General features: G+C 36.2%; 1 protein-coding gene across 2 annotated transcripts in view; it reads right to left on the bottom strand.

The window, feature by feature from the left end:
• Positions 1–10576: 10576 nt before the first annotated feature.
• The window catches only part of GXYLT1 (glucoside xylosyltransferase 1), a 28634-nt gene continuing 16116 nt past the window's right edge, over positions 10577–23094 (bottom strand). For both annotated transcript variants that reach the window (XM_058805420.1, XM_058805421.1), the window contains 6 exons: positions 22554–22728; positions 21497–21622; positions 20442–20693; positions 15033–15156; positions 14545–14717; positions 10577–12472 (listed from right to left, as the gene is read on the bottom strand). In XM_058805420.1, the coding sequence (XP_058661403.1) occupies positions 12311–12472; positions 14545–14717; positions 15033–15156; positions 20442–20693; positions 21497–21622; positions 22554–22728 (1012 nt within the window). In that variant the 3' untranslated portion in view covers positions 10577–12310. The remainder of the gene's footprint in view (positions 12473–14544; positions 14718–15032; positions 15157–20441; positions 20694–21496; positions 21623–22553; positions 22729–23094) is intronic.

Raw genomic sequence — 23094 nt, 5'->3', positions numbered from 1 at the left:
GATGCACCTTAGCTCACATTAGGAACCTGCATTTTGGCACTTGATTCTAAGCTCATTTCCTAATCTCTATCAGCAGGAAAAAAAAACCTGCTTTTAGAGTAAAATTTCTTTGATTTACATTATATGTCTACCTTAGGATGAGATGAATCAAGCTACAGAATTCTCTTCAGACAACGGGCATTGTGTACATTCCCTGAGGAGTTTGACTTTCAGTAATTTTAACAACAAGCATAAACTGACATGCAGAAGGTTCCCTCTGAACATCAGGAAACTTTTTTTTTTTTTACTGTGAGGGTGACCAAGCTCTGGCAAAGGTTGCTCTTGCAGGTTGTGGATTTCTTGGAGATATTCAGAAGCCAACTGGACACTGTCCTAGGCAAACAGCTCTATGTAGCCCTGCCTAGGCAGTGGGGTTGAAGGTCCCTTCCAACCTCAATCCTTCTGTGATTCTAAGATGTTTCTAGGAGATCTAGAAACTACTCTGTATTTGGGTTCTGCTGCTAATGCTCTAAAGTGTACTCTTATTCAGTTTACCAGCTGTTTCACATCCGTGAAAAGTGAATGCAACAACCATCGTTCATTACTTTTCCATTCCTATGTTCAGTCTGATATTAAAAAATCTGGAAGGTGAGGTAAGGAATGTTCTTCCCTGTGTCTCTGTACTATACATGTACAGGCAACTTTGTGCACAAAACAAAGAAAGGGAGAGAGAAAGAAAGATAGGAATAAGGGTATTGATTTTTTGTTTGAGTCAATACTGTGTCACAGCCTCTCTGAACCTTGTAGCATGATCCCAAAGCAAATAAATGACTAGGATATCTCCTTTTTCTTAGCAAGACATCACTCCAACACATCTCCAAGACACCAGCTCTAAAATGATTGGTATTTGTGCTTACCAATGAATTAATTTGAAAAACAACACTTCTTCCCGCCACCTTCCCAATTAAGCGGGATATTATGCTGTACTTTTGGGAATAAATTAAGAACAAAAGAAATTAAAACAGTGTTCATTACTAATTAATGTTGTTGATAATGTGAAGGCATTAAGTAAGTCTTCTGAATTCAGAAATAAAATATGTTTGCATCACATGTCTGTGTTGAAATACTTTAGTGCCCATTAGCAAACCAGAAGAAAGTTAAGCCTGTATTGACCAAGTATAAACATTTCAAATTCAGCAGATCTAGACAATTGACAGTAGGAAATCATGAAGGAATTTCTGGAAGAATACTGCTGTTAATAGGTTCAACAAATCTTAGAATTCCCAGAAAACTCCACAAAACAATCCAAATAATTTTAAAATTATTTAAAAATACTGAGTAATTTTAGTTAAGACTGCTATGAGACTATTGTCTCACACACACACAAAAAAAATAGTATAGAAGTTGCAACACAGTTATCTGGAAAGAAATTAAAACAAAATACTACAATCAGAAGTAATCAATGTGCTTTCCAGGAAAATAAAGCTTGTCAAACAAGTATGATATTTATTCCTGAATAAATTCTGTTGTTGCACAAAGCTGAAATTATGCAGACAAAAACCAAAAACACAAAAAACCTGCAAGATTAACTGGCCACTCTCAACAAATCTTTGATAGAAAATCTTTATCAAAGAGCTGCTTCCAGTGAAGTTATGAAGGACAACATTATTAAAAGCTTTCACTGGTAATTTGGAAGGAAATATAAAATCACAGCTGATGAAGTTTGCAGATGACAACACCTGGTAAGATGATAAACAGTGATAACAGCAGCAATTCCACAGCTGAATCTGCATTACTGATGAAACAGCATTAGGCTGAGCTCACTCCAACAAAGACAAATGCCCCCACAGCAAGGAATGAAGATCCAAGCTCAGGAATGGAAAGTGTGCTGACATGAGCACCCAATGTACAAATTTAGAAAGTACTAGGAAAATTTTACCTATGTATTAAAATTACCAAATCCTTAACTATACTGAAATCCTGTATACTATATTTTATGCTGTGCCCATATTTTAAGGAGGCTTCTGGAAAATTAATGAAGATATTAAAAAGAGCCACAAAACCTGAGATGTGCTTGAGTAAAAGTTCATGAACTCAATTTGTTTGACTTCTCCAAAATGAAACTGAGAAGTGATTTGATTGCTATGTTTAAGAATCACCACAAGGAGAAACTGCAGCATATTAAGAACCTCTTTACCCCAGTGGGGAGATGCATAAAAAGAATCCATGGCTGAAACCTAAAACCAGAAAAAATTCAAATGAGACTTGAGGAACACAGATCACTGTGAGAGCAATGAACCATTGCAACAATCAGCCAAAGGGAAGCATCTTCTTTCTTCATGCACACAAACCAGGACTGGACATTTCTCAGAAAGGCATGGGCTAGCTGGACACAAGTTATCCCTTGGTCAAATAAATTACTGGGTTCATTACAGCTGTAGCAGGGAGAAATTTGATGGCCTGTGATTTATGACTGATGAGACTAGATGAACCATCATCCTCCCCCCATGGCCAAACTTTATTAATTGATTTATCAGTGCTTTATGCTGCCATCCATTGCTAGGGTATCTGAACACTTTCATACTAAATCAATAGCAAAATGCTTAATGGACTTCAAGGAGCTTCTGACACATCTACTTTCAGGACTAAAACTAATTAGGGGAGGATTTCTGAAGAGGTCAGAAGGTCTGTATTTATCCTTCTTGTTGAAGGGTGTGTATTATTGTATTTCCTTTGTGCTTATGGGATATTCTGAGCCAGTGAATTCAGTCAGGCACAGTATTGCTAATTGGTTCTGTTTAGGAAACTCAGTTCAGTTTGTTTCCTCTACTGCCTGCCAGGGTGCAAGTGGGTGTCATGACAAAACTCTCTGCATTTTCCAGTGCTGTTTAGAGTAATGGATACTTGCTTTACTGATACAAAAAAATAAATTTGCATCATCAGAGAGTCATAATTTAGATGAAAATGAAGAGTGCTGGTATGCACAAGGCAACACATAAACGTGCTCCTCTAAAAATTACACCTTTTCAGAGACACAATACTATTCTATGTGGAGAACAAGCACTTTCACATCTAAGAGTTATAAAGTTATGGTGTAGGATGTGGTGTTCTCAAAACATATGTATTTGCAAAAAGGTATTAATTGCACTTGGACTCTAAAATTTATAAAAATACTTAAGTTTATTTTGTGCAAATAAATAAAAATTCTTGATGTATTATTTGACAAATGTGCACTAATAAAGTGAGTCTAATTGAAATAATAATAAGCAATTAGAGACTTCTTGAGGTCTATCACATAAAAAAACCTGCAAATTTGCTAGCTGCTTCATTTTTCTTACAATAGAAAATTGTTAATGCTTTATTCTTCAAGTTAAATCAATTTTCATTAATTACACCCTATCCTTCTGGGCAAAGATTAATCAAAATAGGCAAAATAGGATTACTGCAAAAATAAGATATTGATTTAGTTTTTTAAGCAGTATCCTACCATCACTAACTTTTGCTCAGTTTATTCATTGTTTTTATGGACTAGTGAAGAAGGTACTTCTCAAAATCCTGTGTGCTTCAATGGGCTATTTGCAGCTGTTAATTTTTCAGCCAGAAACATTTTATACCCTGCACACTCTATCGCATTCAGCAATCCCTCTAAAATTTTGTTTGGGCCTTTTGAAGTCATAAATCAATTTCTTTTCCTTGTACCTTCACAGAAAGAAGAGTTGATTGAAGATTGCTTCTTCCTTGGAGGTCACGCAGCACGTACAGGAGCAGGGCACAGACCAAGCCCTGCTCTGACACCAGGTGCCCTGGCAGCCAGGAGCTCAGCTGCTCTCAGAAGCCCAGCTGAGCCTGCCTGCCCCAGGCAAGCAGAATGGCTCAGATCACCTCCTCTCAATCCTAATGGCCCCAACAGCCAAGCTTTCTTCCTGAAAGCACACCTCTGGTAAAAAGCCTTTATCTCTACAGCAAAATAAATATGGTTACAATTTTATAATAGTCAATACAAAGCTGAAAGGGAAACTCAGTTTATTCCCCAAGTTCCAATGAAGAAACACACAGCACTGCTTCTGCACTACACTGGATCAAGAACAGGCTTAGGTGCCCAGACACGGTGCTCATGCAGTAGCTGTGTGCACCAGACACGGTGCTCATGCAGTAGCACTGTGGACAAAGCAGCACCCCTGCTCCAGGCGTGAACGGGTACAGTCACCTCGGCACAGCAAACAGTTCTGAAAGCACAGTTCTGCATCCTGGTGGCAGAACACATCCAACTGCCAGGGAGATCCAGAAAGATCAGAGAGGTACAGGGACACCAACTCCTGGAGAAGACAAGCAGCAAGTAGACTGCAGGGGTAGTGAAGAAAGGAGACAAACCAGGAAGAACAAGCAGAAAAGACGAGAGGGAGTAAACCCCCAATACACCAATTGTGCCCACAAGACTGACGAATAATATCAAATCAAAAGAAAAACATACATAACACACTTTGGGTAGCAAAACTGGGGGTTTTTATTTCTTGGGCTTAGATCTGCAATCCAAATTCACCTTGAATATTCATGGCATAAAAATGTAAAACAAAAGAATGAAGTAAAACATAGAATTCTGAAGTTTCGTGAAATCCAATAGGGAAGCAGAATTTCTTAGACACCAGCTGCCCAGTGAGACACAATAGGTCAGGTCAGCATAATAAGGCTAAAACATTAGCTTTAACTAAATTTGATTTCCTAGTCTTAAATCATTAGTTGAAAAGGATTATATAGCTTTAATTTTCTTGGAAGCCTAAAAATCATGCTCTAAATACTCATTAATTCAACCACAAAGATTCACATTTTAGGATAACTTCTACATCTACTTTTGTATTCCAAAGCTATTCTTATAAATATTACAGACTGATTGAATGTGAATTACTCTAGTAAAATGTGTACAGAAATGACTGGCAGAACATTAACATTCATAAGACATAGAGGAAGATATGGATCTGTTGTACCCAGATTATAATTCTGAAAATGAGGGCATGATATTAAATGACCCAAAGGAAAAACAGGAGGGAAAGTGACCTCCCAGAATATGAAGGTAGTAGAAAATGATAATAAATTGCTCATCTCAGTTTAATAATTTAATACAAGCTGTAGAAAGTAGAAAGGCCACTTAGGAAGGCACAAAAAGCATTTTTAGCTATCAGTGTTCTATGCCAGTAATAAGAAAATTAAAGACAGCACAATCTAGCAGCACTTCTCCGAGTGGTGAGAAAGCCACAGGTAAGCCCCAAGTTTGCACTCTGTGGCCTTAGAGAGGTCTGAAGTGCAGAAACAACCTCTAGGAAACAAACTTCACACTCTCTTTTCTCCCCTTGCAAAATTCAGCTTGGTTTCAGGTGAACATTTATTAAAGCAAAATCTCAAATGTTTGCTTTGCTCTAAGAAGACAAATCAATAAATTATCTGTGGAAAAGAGGGAAGGGGAATTTGAGTGAGAATATTAGTTCAACAGGTACCTTGAAAAGTAGTCATAACACTTACAGACTCTAGGGTTATATGCTTAAAGGCTTCTAATATGCTTTCAGAATATAACATGCCTGTATTTTTGAAGTTTGGCATTCTTAGAACAGCAACAAACTGTATCAGATTTGAGAAATCCTGCTTTTGTAGATTTGCTTTGGTAAAACAGAATAAGGAAACTGTCCTGACATCTAATCTACGAGTATGGCCCGTGACCCAAGTTCCTAAATGAGGGTGTTAAAGTGCAAATCTCTGGCTTTGACCCAGACTCTGAAATTAGGTTTGGTTGTTGGTTTTCAGGAGTCATGTGGAATTCAAAAACAACAGGCCAGGAACTAACAAGGAGATACAAATAACTGCATTATTTCTCCTCCCCTTTTAGCATGACCATTAAGAAACAAATAAAACCAGTACAACAATACAGCAGCAAGGAGGAAGTTATTCCTAGTTTCAGAGAGTTTAGATAGGGTGATACTAAGGATCTACGGTGACAAGTTACAGTTCTTTTCCTTGAAATTCACCATAAACAAGGAATCAGTCTGTTAAGAATTATCTGCCCATCCCTCTACATAAGGGGCTGACACAGCGAAAAGTCAAATCATTTGATGAACAAAGGACACTAACCCTTACATCCACCAAATCAGAAATTAGATTCAAGGCTAGAGAACTATTTCAAAATTGTTAACTGTATCTCAGAAATCTGTAATTATCTAGTTCCTGTTGTGAAAAATTATGCATTCCTTGTTATCTCTCTATTTTATTCCTATGGATTACCTGGAAACTTGTTGCCATCTTAATGTAAAGTTCCCATACATTCTCGGTAATTTCTCATGGGCATCTCCTCACAGCACTGACTCCTTCTTCCTCAGAGCACAGCCAACAAACCGCATCTCTCTCCCTACCCAGCTATCCCACTCTTTTGTAGCACTCATATTCTTACTGGACACAGCTGTGGCCTGTTAAGGGCAGGCCTGTTCCTAATCTTTGGTGATTGATGCAGCTGCAGCTCCTCAGGGGTGAGACTGCCTTCTGCACTATCTTTATTTTCTTACATTCTATCCCTCCACAGAAACTAAAACAAGGAAATTAAATAAAAGATGGACACCTCAGAGCAGCCTTCTGGTACCTGAAGGGGGCCTACAGGAGAGCTGGACAGGGACTTTTTACAAAGGCTTTAGTGACAGGATTAGGGAATGGCTTTAAACTGGAAGAGGGAAGGTTTAGATTAGGTATCAGGGAAAGAATTCTTTACTGTGAAGGTGGTGAGATGCTGGAACAGGTTGCCCAGAGCAGTTGTAAATGCCCCATCACTGGAAATGTTCATGGCAGGTTGGATGGGGCTTTGAACAAGTTGGTCTAGTGGGAGGTGTCCCTGGCCAGGAGAAGGGGTTGGAACTAGATGAGCTTTAAGGTCCCTTCCAACCCAAACCATTCTGTGATTGTACAATCTGTAAGTGGAAATAGACGGGGTCCTTGGGTTGTGCAACTAAGGTGGCACCCAGATATAGGAGAAGCATTTAAAATCCAGATCTAACAGAACTGATGGTCATTGCTTTGATTAAAGAAACTTGCAATCATATGGATGGAGTAGGCAGGCACCAGCCACTCATCTACCCTAAGAGAACAGATATTCAGGGAAGAAACTACCAGATGATCACTCAAGGACCATAATGACTTTACTGATCACTGCAAACTTCCTCCTACCTGAACATCATCAAATAGCAGTCTGAAGAAAAAGAAAAAATAAAACCCAACCACAGCAGGGATACAGGTCCTCCTTTAATTACAGGTTTCTGCAAAGAGACCTGTAATACTACCTCCTGCAATTTTATGAGCATTCAAATGAAAGAAGAGCTTAGTGATTATCTTTTAAAAGCAGTGCAGGGAAAAGGCAGAAGGGAGCATAAAGAAGCCCTGCAGAAATATGCAAGCAAATATACAGGAAGATGCACATTCATAAGTTTAAATGAGGACTCTCTCAAGAATTGACTGCAGCTGTGCATAAAGCAACCACAAAACTGAAGAGACACAACTGAATTTTAACACAAGAATTTCCAATTACTCAATATCCCTTCAAGAAACTTAAAATTTTAATAGGCCCATGAAGGCTTGAAAAGGCACAGGAGACAAACATATCTTAAATTTCATGACAACTTTGCAGGACAAGCTGTTCTTGTATAGATCCACTAAATGGTTACAAGAGAGAGATTTTGAGAACTACTTTAAAATGAGATTTCCTCCTCACTTCCTGAACTGGAAAATTCACTATTACCTCTGTAAACATCTTCTGTTTTGAAACCTGAGTAATAGTTTTGAATACTCTACTAGGACTACAGTGCAACTGTGAGGCAACCTGCATTTCTATAGGAAATTATCCTGCATTATTTAAGATTTGGCAGTTGAATACAGAAAGCAAGCTGTCAAATGTTTCTCTGTAGTGTTAGAAAGATCAAACATGTTTTGTTTTCCCAAGGGAACCTAGGGTGCGTATCTAAACTCATGTTTAGTTATTTTTTACTCACTGGGTTCATGCTTTGCCCATTTGGACAACTTGAGCAAATAACTTGGCTGTTATTTGTGCAAAACTCTGTAGGAATTTCAGTTATTCTTCTCAAATGTACAGAAAAATGCAGCTGGACAAAACTGAACTTCCAAAAAAGAAACAGAAGATATTCAAAGAGATTAGAAAGAAAACAGTAAAATCACTTCTAAGTTCCTGTGCACAGAATAATGCTCAGACTGACAGCAAAAAGGCCATAAGACAGATACAAGATCTTTCACAAGATCCATGGTGATGAGAAGTACCTTCCCACTACTTCCTACTTCTATTGTCCCTGCTACAGAAGAATCCACTTTCTGCTAATAGAAGTCACACATTCACATTATAGTTCTCTGCAACTTATTTTAACACAAAAAATCACTGGAGCTGTTTCAACTGTTATCCATTCACAAAACAGGAAAGTGGGCAGGAAAGCCACAGTAACTATCATAATCACATTAGCTACCATGAAAGAGAGTTAAAATAGTAACTACTCAAAAAATTGATACTTTACTTTAAAAATCTTGACAAAAAGCCTATACATTCATTTTAATTACACATGAATATTCCACTTAGTCAAGAAAAAAAATAAATCACACTGCCAGTAAATGAATATTGTTAAACCTGTTTGCTAGTTGAAAATCATTCATTTTGAACCAGAAAACAGACAATGAAAAATAAGTTAAGCTTTCTAAGGAGTGGAAGTTCTACATATGTCTACACATTTGGAGACACCTTTATAAACCACGCAGAAGAAACCAGAAGTCTAGTGTTTTCCTACAGATAAGCTGAAGTTAGTGCTCAGTTTCACCCCATTTAATCTGCCACAAACACCATGACAGCCATAAATGTGCGTTAATAAGAAGCAGTAATTCATTGTATCTCCACTCCAAAAAAGAGCCCAAGAATGCACATACAGCTAACACATTACACCTCCAGCTATACCTCTTGCATGTTGTGCTTCTAAACCTTCCAAGCAGACCCAGACCATATCCTACTCCCACCACTAGATTGTAGCTACTTTCTTTTCCATGCTGTGTAGACAGAAGTATAATTTGGGAGGAGGAAAAGGAAGAGAGCTGGCTCCTTAGTCATCCTATTATGTAAAATGTACAGATGGAAGTGTGGAAAGCCTGAATGGTTGGAGTATGTCTGGTATGGAGAGAAATCTGGTACAAATCAAGAAATACAATGACAGCTCAGTTTTCCAATCAGCATTTTGCCAGAAGTTTACAGCTTGACCAAATTTAGGTCAAAACCAGCACAAGGCAACTCCATTCTCTTTTGAAATATGTTTAAAATAAGAATAATAAAAAATATTTGCCCCCCCCCCCCAATCTGCTTTCTTTATCATTCTAAGCTTAAACCAAAAGCTTTCCAAAACCAATTCAACTGGCATTAAAGGTCACCACAGTCTAAATTTCAGCAAAACTACAAATAACTGGACAGACATTTTCATAAAGCTTATGCACCTTAGTAACTGGCAGTGGCACAAGCACCACACGCAAGGGTGTTTCAGTCCCATGAAGGGACAGCTTGCTTTTCATATTGTCTACAATGAGTGACAGAAGTTCATCCAAATAAGATATTAACATCTTCACACAGATCTCTTTGCCAGGAGACTGTGATCCCTTTGGAAGAGACAATAATGGTACCATGACATAGAGACTAATCAAGCATGAGAAAGACAGATTTATCTTCAGTTAAACTGAATGTATATTTCCTGATGATCATATTTTTCTATTAAACTTTACACTTTATAATAACTTTATAACAAATAAATCATAAAAAATTGGATTCCTAAAGGTCTGTAATTTGTTAGTACTCACTATGTTTGTAGAAAAAACAATGTTTGTAAAACTAGAGAGACAAGGATTCCCAAGCTGGATGTAAGCTCTACACTTCTAAGCATCTAAACTTAAAATCAGGTATCCAAATGTCTGGGAGCATAACTGGTTTCTATCACATTATCTGGATTCCCAGTCTTTTTAGTGTCTCTAAATGTTTCCCTTAGAAGCCAGATTTGGGGTTTTGTTTGTAAAAGTAGGTTGTTTTCCTAAATTGAAAATAACAAGGATTAGAGAACTAAAAATGTGCTTGAAACAGACAAATACTCTGCAGAATTACTTAATGGAAGCTTTTTGCATTTTTTAAAACTTTTCTAAAGTGTTCATGGAGCTGAACTGAGACGAGCTGTTTTTCATTTCTATTAAAAAAATTAGTCAAAACCTATGGCACAAGATCATTCTGCCATTTGTAATATGGTAAGTAAACATTTCTAGTTATAAGCACAAAGTAAGAATTTTGGTGCTACAATAAGCATCAATATTAATTCTTTTTGTTCTACTCTGCCATAAAATTTGAAATTTAAGTGGAAATATTGCTGCTAAGCTCCACATTCCCCTTTTTTTCTTAAATGGTCTATTAGGTTTTAAGAGTATCTTGACATGTCTTCAACACACTTAAAATAAATTCAAAATTGAAAGTTTCTGCAAAGACAAACACAAAAAGTCAAAATATTTTTTTAAATACAAACATAGAGTACAAGTAAAAAGAAAAGCTGAAGACAAATTGATACAAAAATCAGTATTTATGTAAAAAAATAATGCAGTGCATATTGTAAAATCAGTCAGTTACAGTATTCACCTTCACAGAGATTTCTACATTTTCAGGCTTCAAAAGGTTACACAGCAAGAAGAGATGTACACAAGAGGCAGACTGCTTCCTAGATTCCATCCCACAAATTTATGCCCTGAGCCTGCAGGGAAATTAGAAGCAGGATACAAACTCTGCTGACAGTGGAGTGTGTTCTTGTACTGCTAAAGCATTTGTCCAGCTCACATGGATCTGGAAGTCAGAGCCAGCCTATCTTTGACAAGGAAACAGCTACAAAAATTAAGCTTCTAAAATGGGGTTGGGATGAAGGTGCAAGTCAGTGAGTGGATCCTCCATGTTCAACACACAGGAACTGTCCTGGAATCCAAAAGCTCACTTTATGAAGACTTCATCTCACTTAGACAGGTTATCTAAGTTCATATATACTTTACAAATACATTTCATACCATGCAAGTTTAAATATTTAACTGTAACACTAGAATTCAGCCCTTTTCTTCATGGTTTTCTCAGGAGAAAAAGTTTTTATTACTTAAACAGAAGGTTTTATTTTTTCACTAAGATAATTGGAGGAAATCTAATCCTTTCCTGTTGCAAATCACTATCACCCTATCCACAGTAATGCATTCATGTAGTTGAGGGTCTGCCCCAAAACTATTTTAAAGCCATTTATTAAAAAAATATTATAACAGGATATATTCTCTAAAAAACCCCATCTACTACAGAGTCTGATGAAACATCAGAACTCTTACTACAGCTCTTCACTTTTAGGTACTACATACTCTATAACAATCATCAGGTAATAATTCCTAGTATGGAAATACAACAGCAACAGCTTTCCACTACTGGGCTTTTTTTCTACTTCGAAAATGCCCAATAAAGCTGCAAAACCATGAAATTTTTTAAAGTATTGTAAGACAAGCAACTTCAAACTGGATTTTTACTTAAAACCCCCTCAGTTCTGCTCTACCTTTTGGTGCTAATGGCTCTATAATGTTGAAACAAATTCTTTTTAATATAAAGTCTCCGTATTTACTACAGAGAAAACTAGTATCACATACTAGTCCTTAATTTCTCAGAAAATCATATTTATAGTGTGCAGTTTACATCTGAGAGAAACGAAACAAGATTGTCAAAACAGTACTTCAACATGTAAGAGATGAACATATAAAGGCACATACAGATTGTCAATGATTACAACACATTTCTTTGACAAGAGAATATTTTCTGCACTTGTAAACAACTTTGTTTACATAAAGGCTCACACCTTTAAAGTGAGGTTAGTGCTGCTGACTCAGTTATTGCTACATTCACAGTTTAATAGAATTTTAGACAATATATGAGGTACACTCCCAAACAGAGTCATCTTCATTTCTTCCTTGTTCATTCATCATTAGATAACTGAATTATGCAGACTAAAATTACTGACCATCGGAGCCAGTAATACCCAAATCATCAGATATGAGACAAACATTAGCACTAATTAAACTTCAAAAAACCAGAAAGTCACTGTTGCAGAAAAAAGTTCTTGTTCTTCATTACATGAATATTTTCTTCATTTTTATCTATGCTAGTAAACTTTTTTCTGGGCACATTAAGATCCCATTCAAGCTGTAATAGAATTCTTGCACCTTTTGACCAGCTAAGTTAATTCAGTCTCTTGATGTAAAAGCTAGGAGTCAAGAATCACCTTCCCTTTGATCTTCTGGCATACAAGTCCCTTACACTTTTTGTTAGCTGCTTTATGAATACTTTGTATACTCTTCCACAGTATGTGTGCGTGGTTTTCTGCAGCTCCCGCTCTAGGGGCTGCAGCAGCGAATGAACCAGGTCATCTCCAAATGAATACTGTAAAGAGGTTAAGAAAATTTAAGGTTAATATGGAAGATTGTCATTACTCAGAGGTATTAGAGTTTTATAAAAATTATTTTCAGCATCACATTTGCTGTCTATAGGTTTATCAAATGCTTTCAAGAACTCACGAGTGTTTCTGAATGCAATAATTTAAAAACAACTCTAAATTACAAAAGTATACTCTCATGCTTTCAATAAACCTAAGAAAAAAGATTTTTTTAATGCTAGGCAAATGAATGTATTCAGACAAGCAAGGAGGAAATTTTTAAAATTACCTTACCCAATTAAAAATTTACAACTCTAAAATGATTTCTGGATTTTTTTTTTTGTTGTATGGTAACTTTCTCAAATGACATATAACCTTTAAGTAATACAAGTCTTATCAAATTATAATGAAACAGCAGTATAAAAAGTGGTACTGACGTTTCATTAAATTGAATGATGGTCAAACACATATTATGTTTAACATAAGCATGAAATAAAGTTGTCATTAGGTCAACACTGCAATGCTTTTTATAAACAAATGCTAAGTTAAAACAGCACTTTGAAGTAACATAATTTTGTTCATCTTATTACCATTGAATCAGTAGTGGTTTACATACTTTCTCTGATGCATCCACATATGAAATGGGATCATAAATAAAAGGAAATAATTATTTCTTCTATTTTAGACAATGCTCAAAGGAAACAAAGAAATAATATTTTTATGGAAATACAATCATTTTCACTGCAATGTATTCTCAGACCCCCAAAAGTACTTTTCTTCATTTTTATACCTATATGACAATGTGTAATAAAGCAACATTAAAATATACTCTTGATTTTTGTAGGTTATACACACACAGTAGCCTGCTGCATTAAAATGTGCATCAGTGCTAAGTTTTACAGCTCTTCAGTGAGTATACTGATGTAGTGATAAATGGTTCATTAGATTATTTATTTGCAGCATGAAAAGAAGTCATTGTGCTTAGTATTTAAAGGAACAGCAACATATTAATACACTGAATTCCTGGAAAAGGTCAAAACATAGCATATAAAAAAATTTTTTTACAATCCAAATCTAGATACAATTAGGTATTAAAGTGTTGCAGTAAATATATACAAACTTTGGGAAGAAGGGATTTTTTTCTGCACTTTAAAATCTCCAAAAAAAATGAAGTTTTTGGTGATGGCTCGTTCAGCCTGGAGATAAAGATTGTCCTTCTCTACGCTGCACTGGTGTGGCCTCACCTTGAGTAAGCAGTGTGTGCAGTTTTGGTCACAATGTACGCATACAAAGCTATAAGTGTCCAAAGGAGGACCAGAGATGGTGAAGGGCCTCAGGGGAAAGCATGTGAGGAGTGGCCGAGGGTCTGCTCAGCCTGGAGGAGACTGATGGGAGACTCCACTGCAGTTACAATCTCCTTCTTAGGGGAAGAGGAGGGGCAGACACCGATCTCTGCTCTCTGGTGACCAGTGTGAGACAGGACCCGAGGGAATGGCCCCAAGTTTTGTCAGGGGATGTTCAGGTTGGATTTTCAGAAAAGGTTCCAGAAGAGGGTGGCTGGGCACTGGAAGAGGCTCCCCAGAGAAATGGTGACAGCATGAAGCCTGGCACAGCACAAGAAGTCTTCAGACAGTGCTCTCAGGTGTACGGTGTGACTCTCAGGGATGGTCCTGTGCAGGGCCAGGTACCTGGATTTCAGTGATCACTGCCAGCCCCTTCCTATTATTCAGATATTCCAAGATGTCCAAAAGCTCACAGAAACAATGCACCAGATGATTTATTAAATAAATGAGAATAAAGCCTTTTAAATAAACACTGACAACTACAGGCATGGTTCTCAAATCCTAACCTAGATACAGTCTACACTCTGTATCAAAAGATGTTAATCAAAACAGAAATTTACTGGAACTCCATCCAAACAATAAAAGAGAAAAAAATGGTAAAACACTTGATGTTCCTTAAAAGTGAAAAAATTACTTTGTTGCAATCAAGGTGAATATCAACATGCCTACAAAATGCATTTACTACTATAGATAAACATACATGAAAGAATACCAAGTACAAGGCAAAAATCACTTACATTTTTTATTGCTTCATAGACAGCCCTAAAAGTTGGTTGTTTATCATCATGGTAAACACCTCTATTTCCATGAAGAATAAATATACCTTCTTCTTCAGCTGCCTTACAATTGCTTCCATAGATACAGTGGTCAGGCCGGTAATTCCATTGGCAAGGAAAAACATAAAGACTTTCTGTGTGGAGAAATGAGAGCTCTGGGTTAAGCATCAAAATTGTTTCAGGAAATAAACCAATATTTTCTTTATTTATTTAGGACAGCTTTATAAATTTCTGTACAGTTGTTTTGAAATCTAACAGTTTAATTACATGTAGCAAGCTCCAGCACTGTCTCAAATGCTTTCAGAGAACTAAGTAAGTGAATAATCCCTTGAAGGCTTTTACCCAAAAGCCTGCTTATTGAATATTTTCCTGGATTTTTTTCCTGGAGATTTTTTTTCCGTAGAAAAGATAACTTCACAGTGTTAGGCTGAAAATCAACGTGGATTTACCTGGATTGTGAAAAAACATAATGTTCAATAGATCCTGATCACCCCATGTTATGTTCAGCTTGTATTTCTTCAGTAGTGGCATCAGAATTTCTCCCCATTGTAACCGGACTGGTGTCATGTCATTCTATTAAACAGAACAAAGCAAAACCACACACATTCAGGACAGTTAAACCCATAGGGAAGGAAATACCTTACAGAATCACAGTAGCTTGCACTGCAAAGGTACAAATCTCAAATGTATAGATAATTTCTTCCTTTTAAACCAACAAGCCTCTCTAAGGAAATTCCTTACAGACTTTTGCAATATGCTTTATTTCTCAATGATCAACTTACTGAAAAATTTTCCTCTAACATCTCAAATCAAGAATTCGAAGAATAGCAAGGGATTTTTTACACAGCAGTAGGATCTAACACCAAAACTGTGTTTAAGTCATGCAGCGAGTAGACGGGGAGTATTTACATATCCACACATCATGCAATTTCTCTCTTTTTCACAGAATTATAATATACACACGTTCTAATGTTAACTGCAAAAATTTGAATCGGTTCAATATAAAATAGGTCCAAACACAGAGAAAAAAATACTGGCTACAAACTAGTGTACAAAAATACAGAAATCTTTCAAAGGTTTTCAGAAGTATTTTCATCAAGTTGAACTTATTTTTTTAGTTACTGAACTTGAATTTCCTGATCAACAGGACAACTTTTCACTAGCGAAAACAACAGCTGATACCAAATTCCTGAATTCCTGATTTGGCAGAATCACTTCAAATGAAAAGGAGTTCTTCTAAGGTTCTGGTTGAGGAGCAGCTACTTGGACTACATTGGCCTACACTGAATTCCACGTTAACAAAGGGATTAAAATCTGCAGTTTAAATGGTTACATATTCTAAAGCTAATCTCTTATCTTTACAGCTTATTTAAGCTTTACTAGAAAAGGAACAAGGCTGCTCACTTTGTACTCTGTACTTCACAGTTTCGAGAGTGTGGATGGAATAGCAGTAAGTCCCATAGAGAGAAAATTCCTGAACAAGCATTGTACCCTTGCTGCTTTTTAAGCAAGTTGCCAAAAGAAAAATTATATTAGAACTCCAGTACAGTTTCAGATTTGCATACAGGAATATCATTTTAAGAGACAGGAGCAAAATATCAGTTTGAGATTTACAGTATCAAAGACTTCTTTCTCTGTGCTTGACACTGACAAAGTAGAAAGTGCATAAAATTGCAGTTCAGCTTTTACTCTCCCCTCAGATCATTTCTGCCATCAAATATGAAGGGCTTTCAGAACTGAAGACTAAACCAAGAAATACTACAAAATTTCAGACAAGAATTAATACAAAAAAAGATCTATACCTTATATTATGCAAGAAGCCAAACAGAATATTACAGTCTCTCCTCTCCTAAAAAATTTATGATTATGATTGCCTGCAAGTATTCAATGAGCGCAGGCATAAGAAATGCACAAGAAAATTCTTTGCTAGTAAGAATTATCATTAGATTCAATGCAAATTGATTAAATTAAATAAAACACAGGCTTTATTACTAAGCTAAACCCTTCCAAAAAAGCAAATAAATAGGATTGAATCACAGTCAGTAAAGATTACTCCCTCACCTGAAATTTGCAATTCCCAGAATACTGACCTAAATTTAAGTTTAGACAAAATGCTAAGAAATAAAAACAGAATTAAATTACCTCATTCATACCAGGCAAATCATGGTACAAGAATATACAATGACAAATTCAGTTTTAGAGCAACACATAGAAATAGAAATTTAAATTGTTTAAGTAATTATTTAATAGAATTTTCTTTCCACTTGCAGAGTTTTAACAGCAGAGAAATCCAGAGGATATCCCAAGAAGATGCAAAGCAGGTAAGAACATGCATCACATAGCCAGATATCTAGAAGCAATACTACTTGACAAATAGTGCTGTCAGATTTAAGAACTGGAAACTGTAATATTTCCATAACCTTTGCATAAATAGAAAAGAGCTATATATTAATAAAATAGCAGTGATATATAATGACACCAGTGTAGGAGCAAGGGAAACTACTTGAATAATTACTTGTTTCCCTTCTTTAAAATATTCCATTGTAAGGTGAAACAGCCTGAGAAGTAGGATTCTGATAGAACTACTTTTTGGAAGTTACTCAAGTAAAAAAACTCAAAGAAAAAATATTACATTAATTTTAAAATGTCCAGAATATAAGCCTTCTCTTCAGTATTCCACAACATGTGAATGCTAGCAATTTGAGAAAAAAATTCCCAAATGATAGTAGGCATTTCTGTGATGACACCACACTGATACAGCCAGGTTCTTAAGAACTCTCAAATTCTAGTTTATTTGAGCAGAAGAAAATGTGCAAGAAGAAAAAATATGGAGGAACATCAAAGTATTTTCTGACATTTTGGGTCAGTTTTTTGTTTGTTTGTTTAGCTTGGTCATTACTCATTTCTGTACCAAAAAACTTCTGCGTGGCAAAGGCTGAAGTCAGACTTAAAAAAGCTGTCACATTTAGCCTTTACTTTTTTTAAATTCTAAGAAAATATAAAGCTGAGGAAAGGTATTCAAATCACACAGCAGTATCTAAACAAACTGCAGCTGTGTCCCACAAACAGCTGACCAATTTAAACTTCCTTAATGCCAAGGGAGAGCCAGCCCTTTGCCTTCTGTTTACATGATTCTACCCTGTTCTTACACTAAAAATGTAGTGCTGACACTTACTGCATGTTTATGTAAGCTGATATACTTCAATAACCCAGCAGAAGGATTTCTTTTTTTCTACTGTTAGCAAATGGAATTGAATCACAGAAAGGACTGAAAACCAATACCTACAACCAAGCAAATAAGAAAAGTAGGGAAAAGAAGCTGCTAAGAGACAGGAACCTTCCTTTTAGAAGCAATTTGGTATTTTGCAGGCTCACCAATTTCTTGAAACTACAGCCCTAAGCAATAAGGAATGATAAAAAAAAAAAAAAATTTGTACTGGTTTAGGTCACAGAAGCTCTCTGAACTTTGTTTTTTTCCTAAAGCATACCCGTGAACCTTTGCACACTCTATCTGAAGTTAATTTATTTGGGGTTTGATTTTCTAAGAGCTTGTTCCCTTCCTTGAGTGCCTGCATCTCAAGCATCAATAACCTTCTCAATAAATGTGATTGAAGTAATTCCTCTCTATTCACATTGCCTCACTGGTCTTTTTGCTTAAAAGCACCGTACCTGTAGCATTTGCTATATCTCTTTTAAAAAAAAAGAGATTTGTATACATCTATACATATACAAATACAAAAAGAATCACGTACTATTACCTCTTCAATATCCTAAACAGTCTTGACTGCTTTACATTCCCATTTTCTAACTGCTGCTTAGCAGAGACAACATGTAGACACTAACCATCAGACGCTTCATCATGAATTCTAATGTCATGTGCAGTTATGCAGTATAATGAGCACTACAATGCAGTACAATATTCAGTAACACATCTGTGCATGCACTTCTAGTTGTACACAAGCATACACACGTGTGCATTTAGTGTATGCATTTGTGCCCTACAGAAACTCCACACACAAGACAAATAAGATAGGACCAGAAGGAACAACATCAATTAGGCAGCCCAGGAGCTGGGATGCTTGTCTGAAATGGCCTGACACTCCTGAGAAGACTGAGGAGACTTAAAAAGGTAAGTGGATAAAAGATTACTTAATCCTGGAGCAGTACATGGAACTACAGGTTATTGCTACCCAGATGAACATTATAACCAGTGGCTAAAGTCTCTGGTTCTATTTTTTATTTATCCATCTTCTGGATCCTCCTGACTCTTAAAAATCAATGTGACAACAGAAGAAAGATGCTTAAAGGCCTCAAGGAGCTCAGCTTGTAATTTGGGCTACAATAGACAAAAAACCCACAGTTTTAAATCCATAGCACTGGAGGAATATCCTGGTCCAAAACTTTCACTTTAGATAAATGCTCTAGCTCTACAGTAGCATGCAAAAAGGTCTATGGGTATTTTTAAAAAGATAAATAAACTCCCAGAACTCCTTGAAGGATTTGTTGAGCCTCCTGAAAGAATATAAACAAATTCACACCTTCCCATAACACAGGGAAGCATTTTCTAGTTCTACAGTCTTTCACTGTAACAGTTAATGGGACACAACATGGAACTGGTTACCTGTGAGGTCCAAAAGCATCTGCAGTGTCACTGGCAAGGGGTATTAGGACAGTCCCTACCCCTCAATTTGGTCTACTTCTTTTCCAAAGGTTTGAGAATAGTCATTCCTTTGCTATCAGTCACAAGCAAAAGTCGTACACTCTCAGGCCCACTGTGTGTAGACTCAGATACACTAAGTTGTACTGAGAAGCCAAACCAGAATTCTGGCACAGAGTGAATAAAATACCAACTTTATCTTAGTGTTTACCACACTGAAAATAAATCACTATACAGAAATGCACTGCCAGAGCTTAAGATATAAACTTCTTCTCCAATAAGTTTTCTTGGAGAAACTGCAGCCATGTACTACAGCTACTATAACTCTACTTTTAACTACAACTGAGATAATCCATTCTCCTTTTCTCTTAAATTCTCTGATTTTTTTTTCAAGAAAAATACATAGCAAAAATGCTAGGATGAAAGCTGCTTATCACACTGGAAATTGGGGAGAATTAATGTCTTCTGCAAATTTATATTGCTCCTCTTATGGATGCTTCTTCCAGAAGTTTTTGACTGCATGATTATTTTTCCCTAATCAAACTTCTCTTAAACAGAGATGTACTTTCCCCCAAGCATAATCACACAACACTGCTTTTGTACTTGTGCTTCAAGTATGTAAGAAAAAACTTCAAGTCTGAGAAGCAATGGCCATTTCTACTGCTGTGTGCATTGCTTCCATGCATGTAGTAGCAGCTGCTTTCATTAAAAACTTCTTTGTCTACAAAAACTAGGACTTCAAAGCAAACATAAAGATACTTAAGGTGATAATCACCTGGCTACAATGTAAATGATCAAAATTTGGAAATCTTCTTTTCAACAACTTACTAAATGTTTTAGCACCACCTCCTGGTCATACAACCATACACATTTTACAAATTTACAATAACTGCTTTTCTGGGATGCCTGTAGTGAAGAAATAATGTGGGCATATGTATTGGCAAAAGTAATTTACAGCAAACTGTATCAAGTCAAAGGATCTCTCAGAACTATGAAAAAATAAATCAATCAAGCACACTTGAAATTCAAGTCTTACAGTGAATGATATTTAAAAAATAGATACTATTTTAAACACAGTGTACTTTCAGAGCATTATTAAAATTACAGAAAAAACATTTTGAAAAATACATATGAATATGAAACAGAAATAGAATTAAAAGATGGAAATTCACCAAAAATGCAATTGTAGCAACACACATACCTTGAAATATTTTCTTCTGATACGTGTCATATTCATTAGCATGACTCCAGAATTAATTCCAGTTACTCCATAATAGGGATGTCTAGCAAATCGATTATACCACCCAATACGAGGCTCTTCATGTTCTGGTGCCATTGCAGCAATTTGTGTGGAGTTGAATTTTCCCAGAAAAGACCAAATATCATCAACAGGCCTCAAAAACAAGATGTCAGTATCAACATACAGTAGTGAATCCACATTTTTGAGGATTAACTGTGAGGGAAAGAAATTTAAAACCAAAATTTTAAGTTTTAGTGAACTTCTCTTAATAAAACACAAAAAAGTTAAACAAATTTTTGTCATATGCAAATAAATTCACTTTACACTGACAGCTTGCAGTCAATAAATTTGTATCATTCCTTTTTCTCACATTTTAAAGAATTTCTGTAGAGGGAAATAATTTTCACATAGAACAGCATTGCAAAGGTACTCATTGTACATTTTATATGTCAAGGCTCCTTAGGAGTAGGTGGAGGCCAGGTGTACCCTAACAGGAGCTCCCCTCTGGCTCCTGCTCCCCCCTGCCCACGCAGCCGATCGAACAAGTGTTACGAGCCCTCCTTTGGGAGACAGCTGCCACGGCTCCATCCCCCCAGCCTGAAGCACGTCCTCTGAAGTGTCTTAGATGAGCACATGCACAAAACACTGGCAGCAAGAGCCCATTTCTTGTCTCCCTTCCCCTAGGACTTCTCAGACCTGTGCATACAGGAGACTTTCAAATGGAATGAGGAGATGAGGTGTGATAAATCCATCTCACCTCTGAGATGATGACATGACCTACACCTCTGTCTGAGGATACTGTGCCATAATGCATCAAGTGAGAAAAGGACTTTTATGCCATAGGGGACTAGTGCCACAGAACAATGTTAAATTCAGAGGACTTTTTTGGATGTCAAAACAGTAACTTTTAGGAGTAGTGGTAGTTCTTCATTTAAAACCAAACAGAAATCAGATTAACAAGGACATTGATGCTTCATAAACAGACTTCTGGACTGTCCTACTACAAAGTAACTTACTGGCAAAAATAGTCTTTGTGAAGCACATGGTTTAAACAATTTCTTCCATTCTGCTGCACTCTCAGATGGAAATGTTATTGGATATATTGTGTAATTAACTTTTCCTTCATAGGGGAATTCTTCAAGCTATGTGAAAATAAGAAATCACAAAAATTACTTCAATTCTATAACAAAAAAAATCAAATCACTAGTCAAATTGATACTTGAACACAAGTACAATGCCTCTTTTCTACAACAGAAATCCAAGAATTTGTCAGCTAATCAAAAGACTTGAACAAAAAGTGGCACCTACAAGCCACTGTGAAGAAAACACATCACATCAGATCCCATGCAAAAGGAAGAGGAAGCAAAATAAATTACTATTTATAAAAGTAAGTATATTAATTAACACTCTTCCTCTCTTAACTACTTACCATGGAACAAATATCAATGAAGTATTTCCAAATTTAATCTTACTCTATTTTTGCAACAGCTACTGTTTACATAACAGTGTATATAAATTAGCATGTGAAACATACTAAAGTCACAGTTGATATGACATTTTAAGCACAAAAATAGTAAAACCCTCCACAGTTATAGCTTCATCAGCTTCTACAAGTGCTACTCCAGTCATAATGTAATTTTAATTAACTGAAATTTACTAAAATTAGGCATAATCATATCTACCACACTCAAAAACAGGTGTTTCCATTTCTCTAAACAATAAAAGACTGACGCATCCTGTAAGCACAGAGACAAAAAAAAGACATCTATAATTTTTTCTTGTAAAGCCAACTCTAAATAAGCTCATACAAGGTAACTGGTTTGTGATCAGAACATTGGGCTTGTATTCTAACAGATTCAAGATGACAGATGAGAAAGTTTTGGTCTGTCTCTAGGAGAAACTCTGGTATCAGCAGTTGGCATTCTTACACATGAAAAAATTTCAAAGATCCCCATTCAACACTACAAATGCCTTAGACTCCCGCATTTCTGCCACTCTATCAAACGTAAAATTGCTGTATATTGTGCTATAAATTGTGCTACAATTTGATTGAATACATTTTTGAATACTTACTATGTCTTTGAAACTCTCATGCAACTGGTCCTCAGCAAAAATATGAAAATGGAGAGGTTTGATGCTGAAAATAATGGCTGATCTCAACATAGTAACAGTCTCCTCCAGTCTTTCACCACAGGCCACCACTGCTAGATGCATTTTCTCAGAAGGATGTGTTTTCGTATAATCATATCTGATACAAAAATATTTTTTCATTTGACATTATTTCTAGCACAGGCTTAAAGAAAAACTCTACTATTTACTGCAGTAAGTAATTAACAAAATACCCTTTACCACCATTAAACCAGCAAAGTATAACCCCACAGAACATGCTCATATGTATGCTTACATTTAACCTGAACCATTCTCATAATCACTCCCACCACCTGAGCCTACAAGGGAAAAAAAAAGGTCCAGAAGATCTATATACAAACATTTATTGTTTACAATCTTACTATTCATTACTAGCAAGGAAATTCATTAAAAGAGCTATGCTAAAAGAAAGACTACATGAAGTTACATTAAAATGTCAAAGGCTGACAGTAGATTAAGTCTATAC

This window comes from Ammospiza caudacuta, chromosome 5 (genome assembly GCF_027887145.1).
Source record: "Ammospiza caudacuta isolate bAmmCau1 chromosome 5, bAmmCau1.pri, whole genome shotgun sequence".
Classification (NCBI taxonomy): Eukaryota; Metazoa; Chordata; class Aves; order Passeriformes; family Passerellidae; genus Ammospiza; species Ammospiza caudacuta.
Note: the sequence above shows the minus strand (reverse complement) of the source record. Positions and strands in the feature narration are given on the sequence as shown.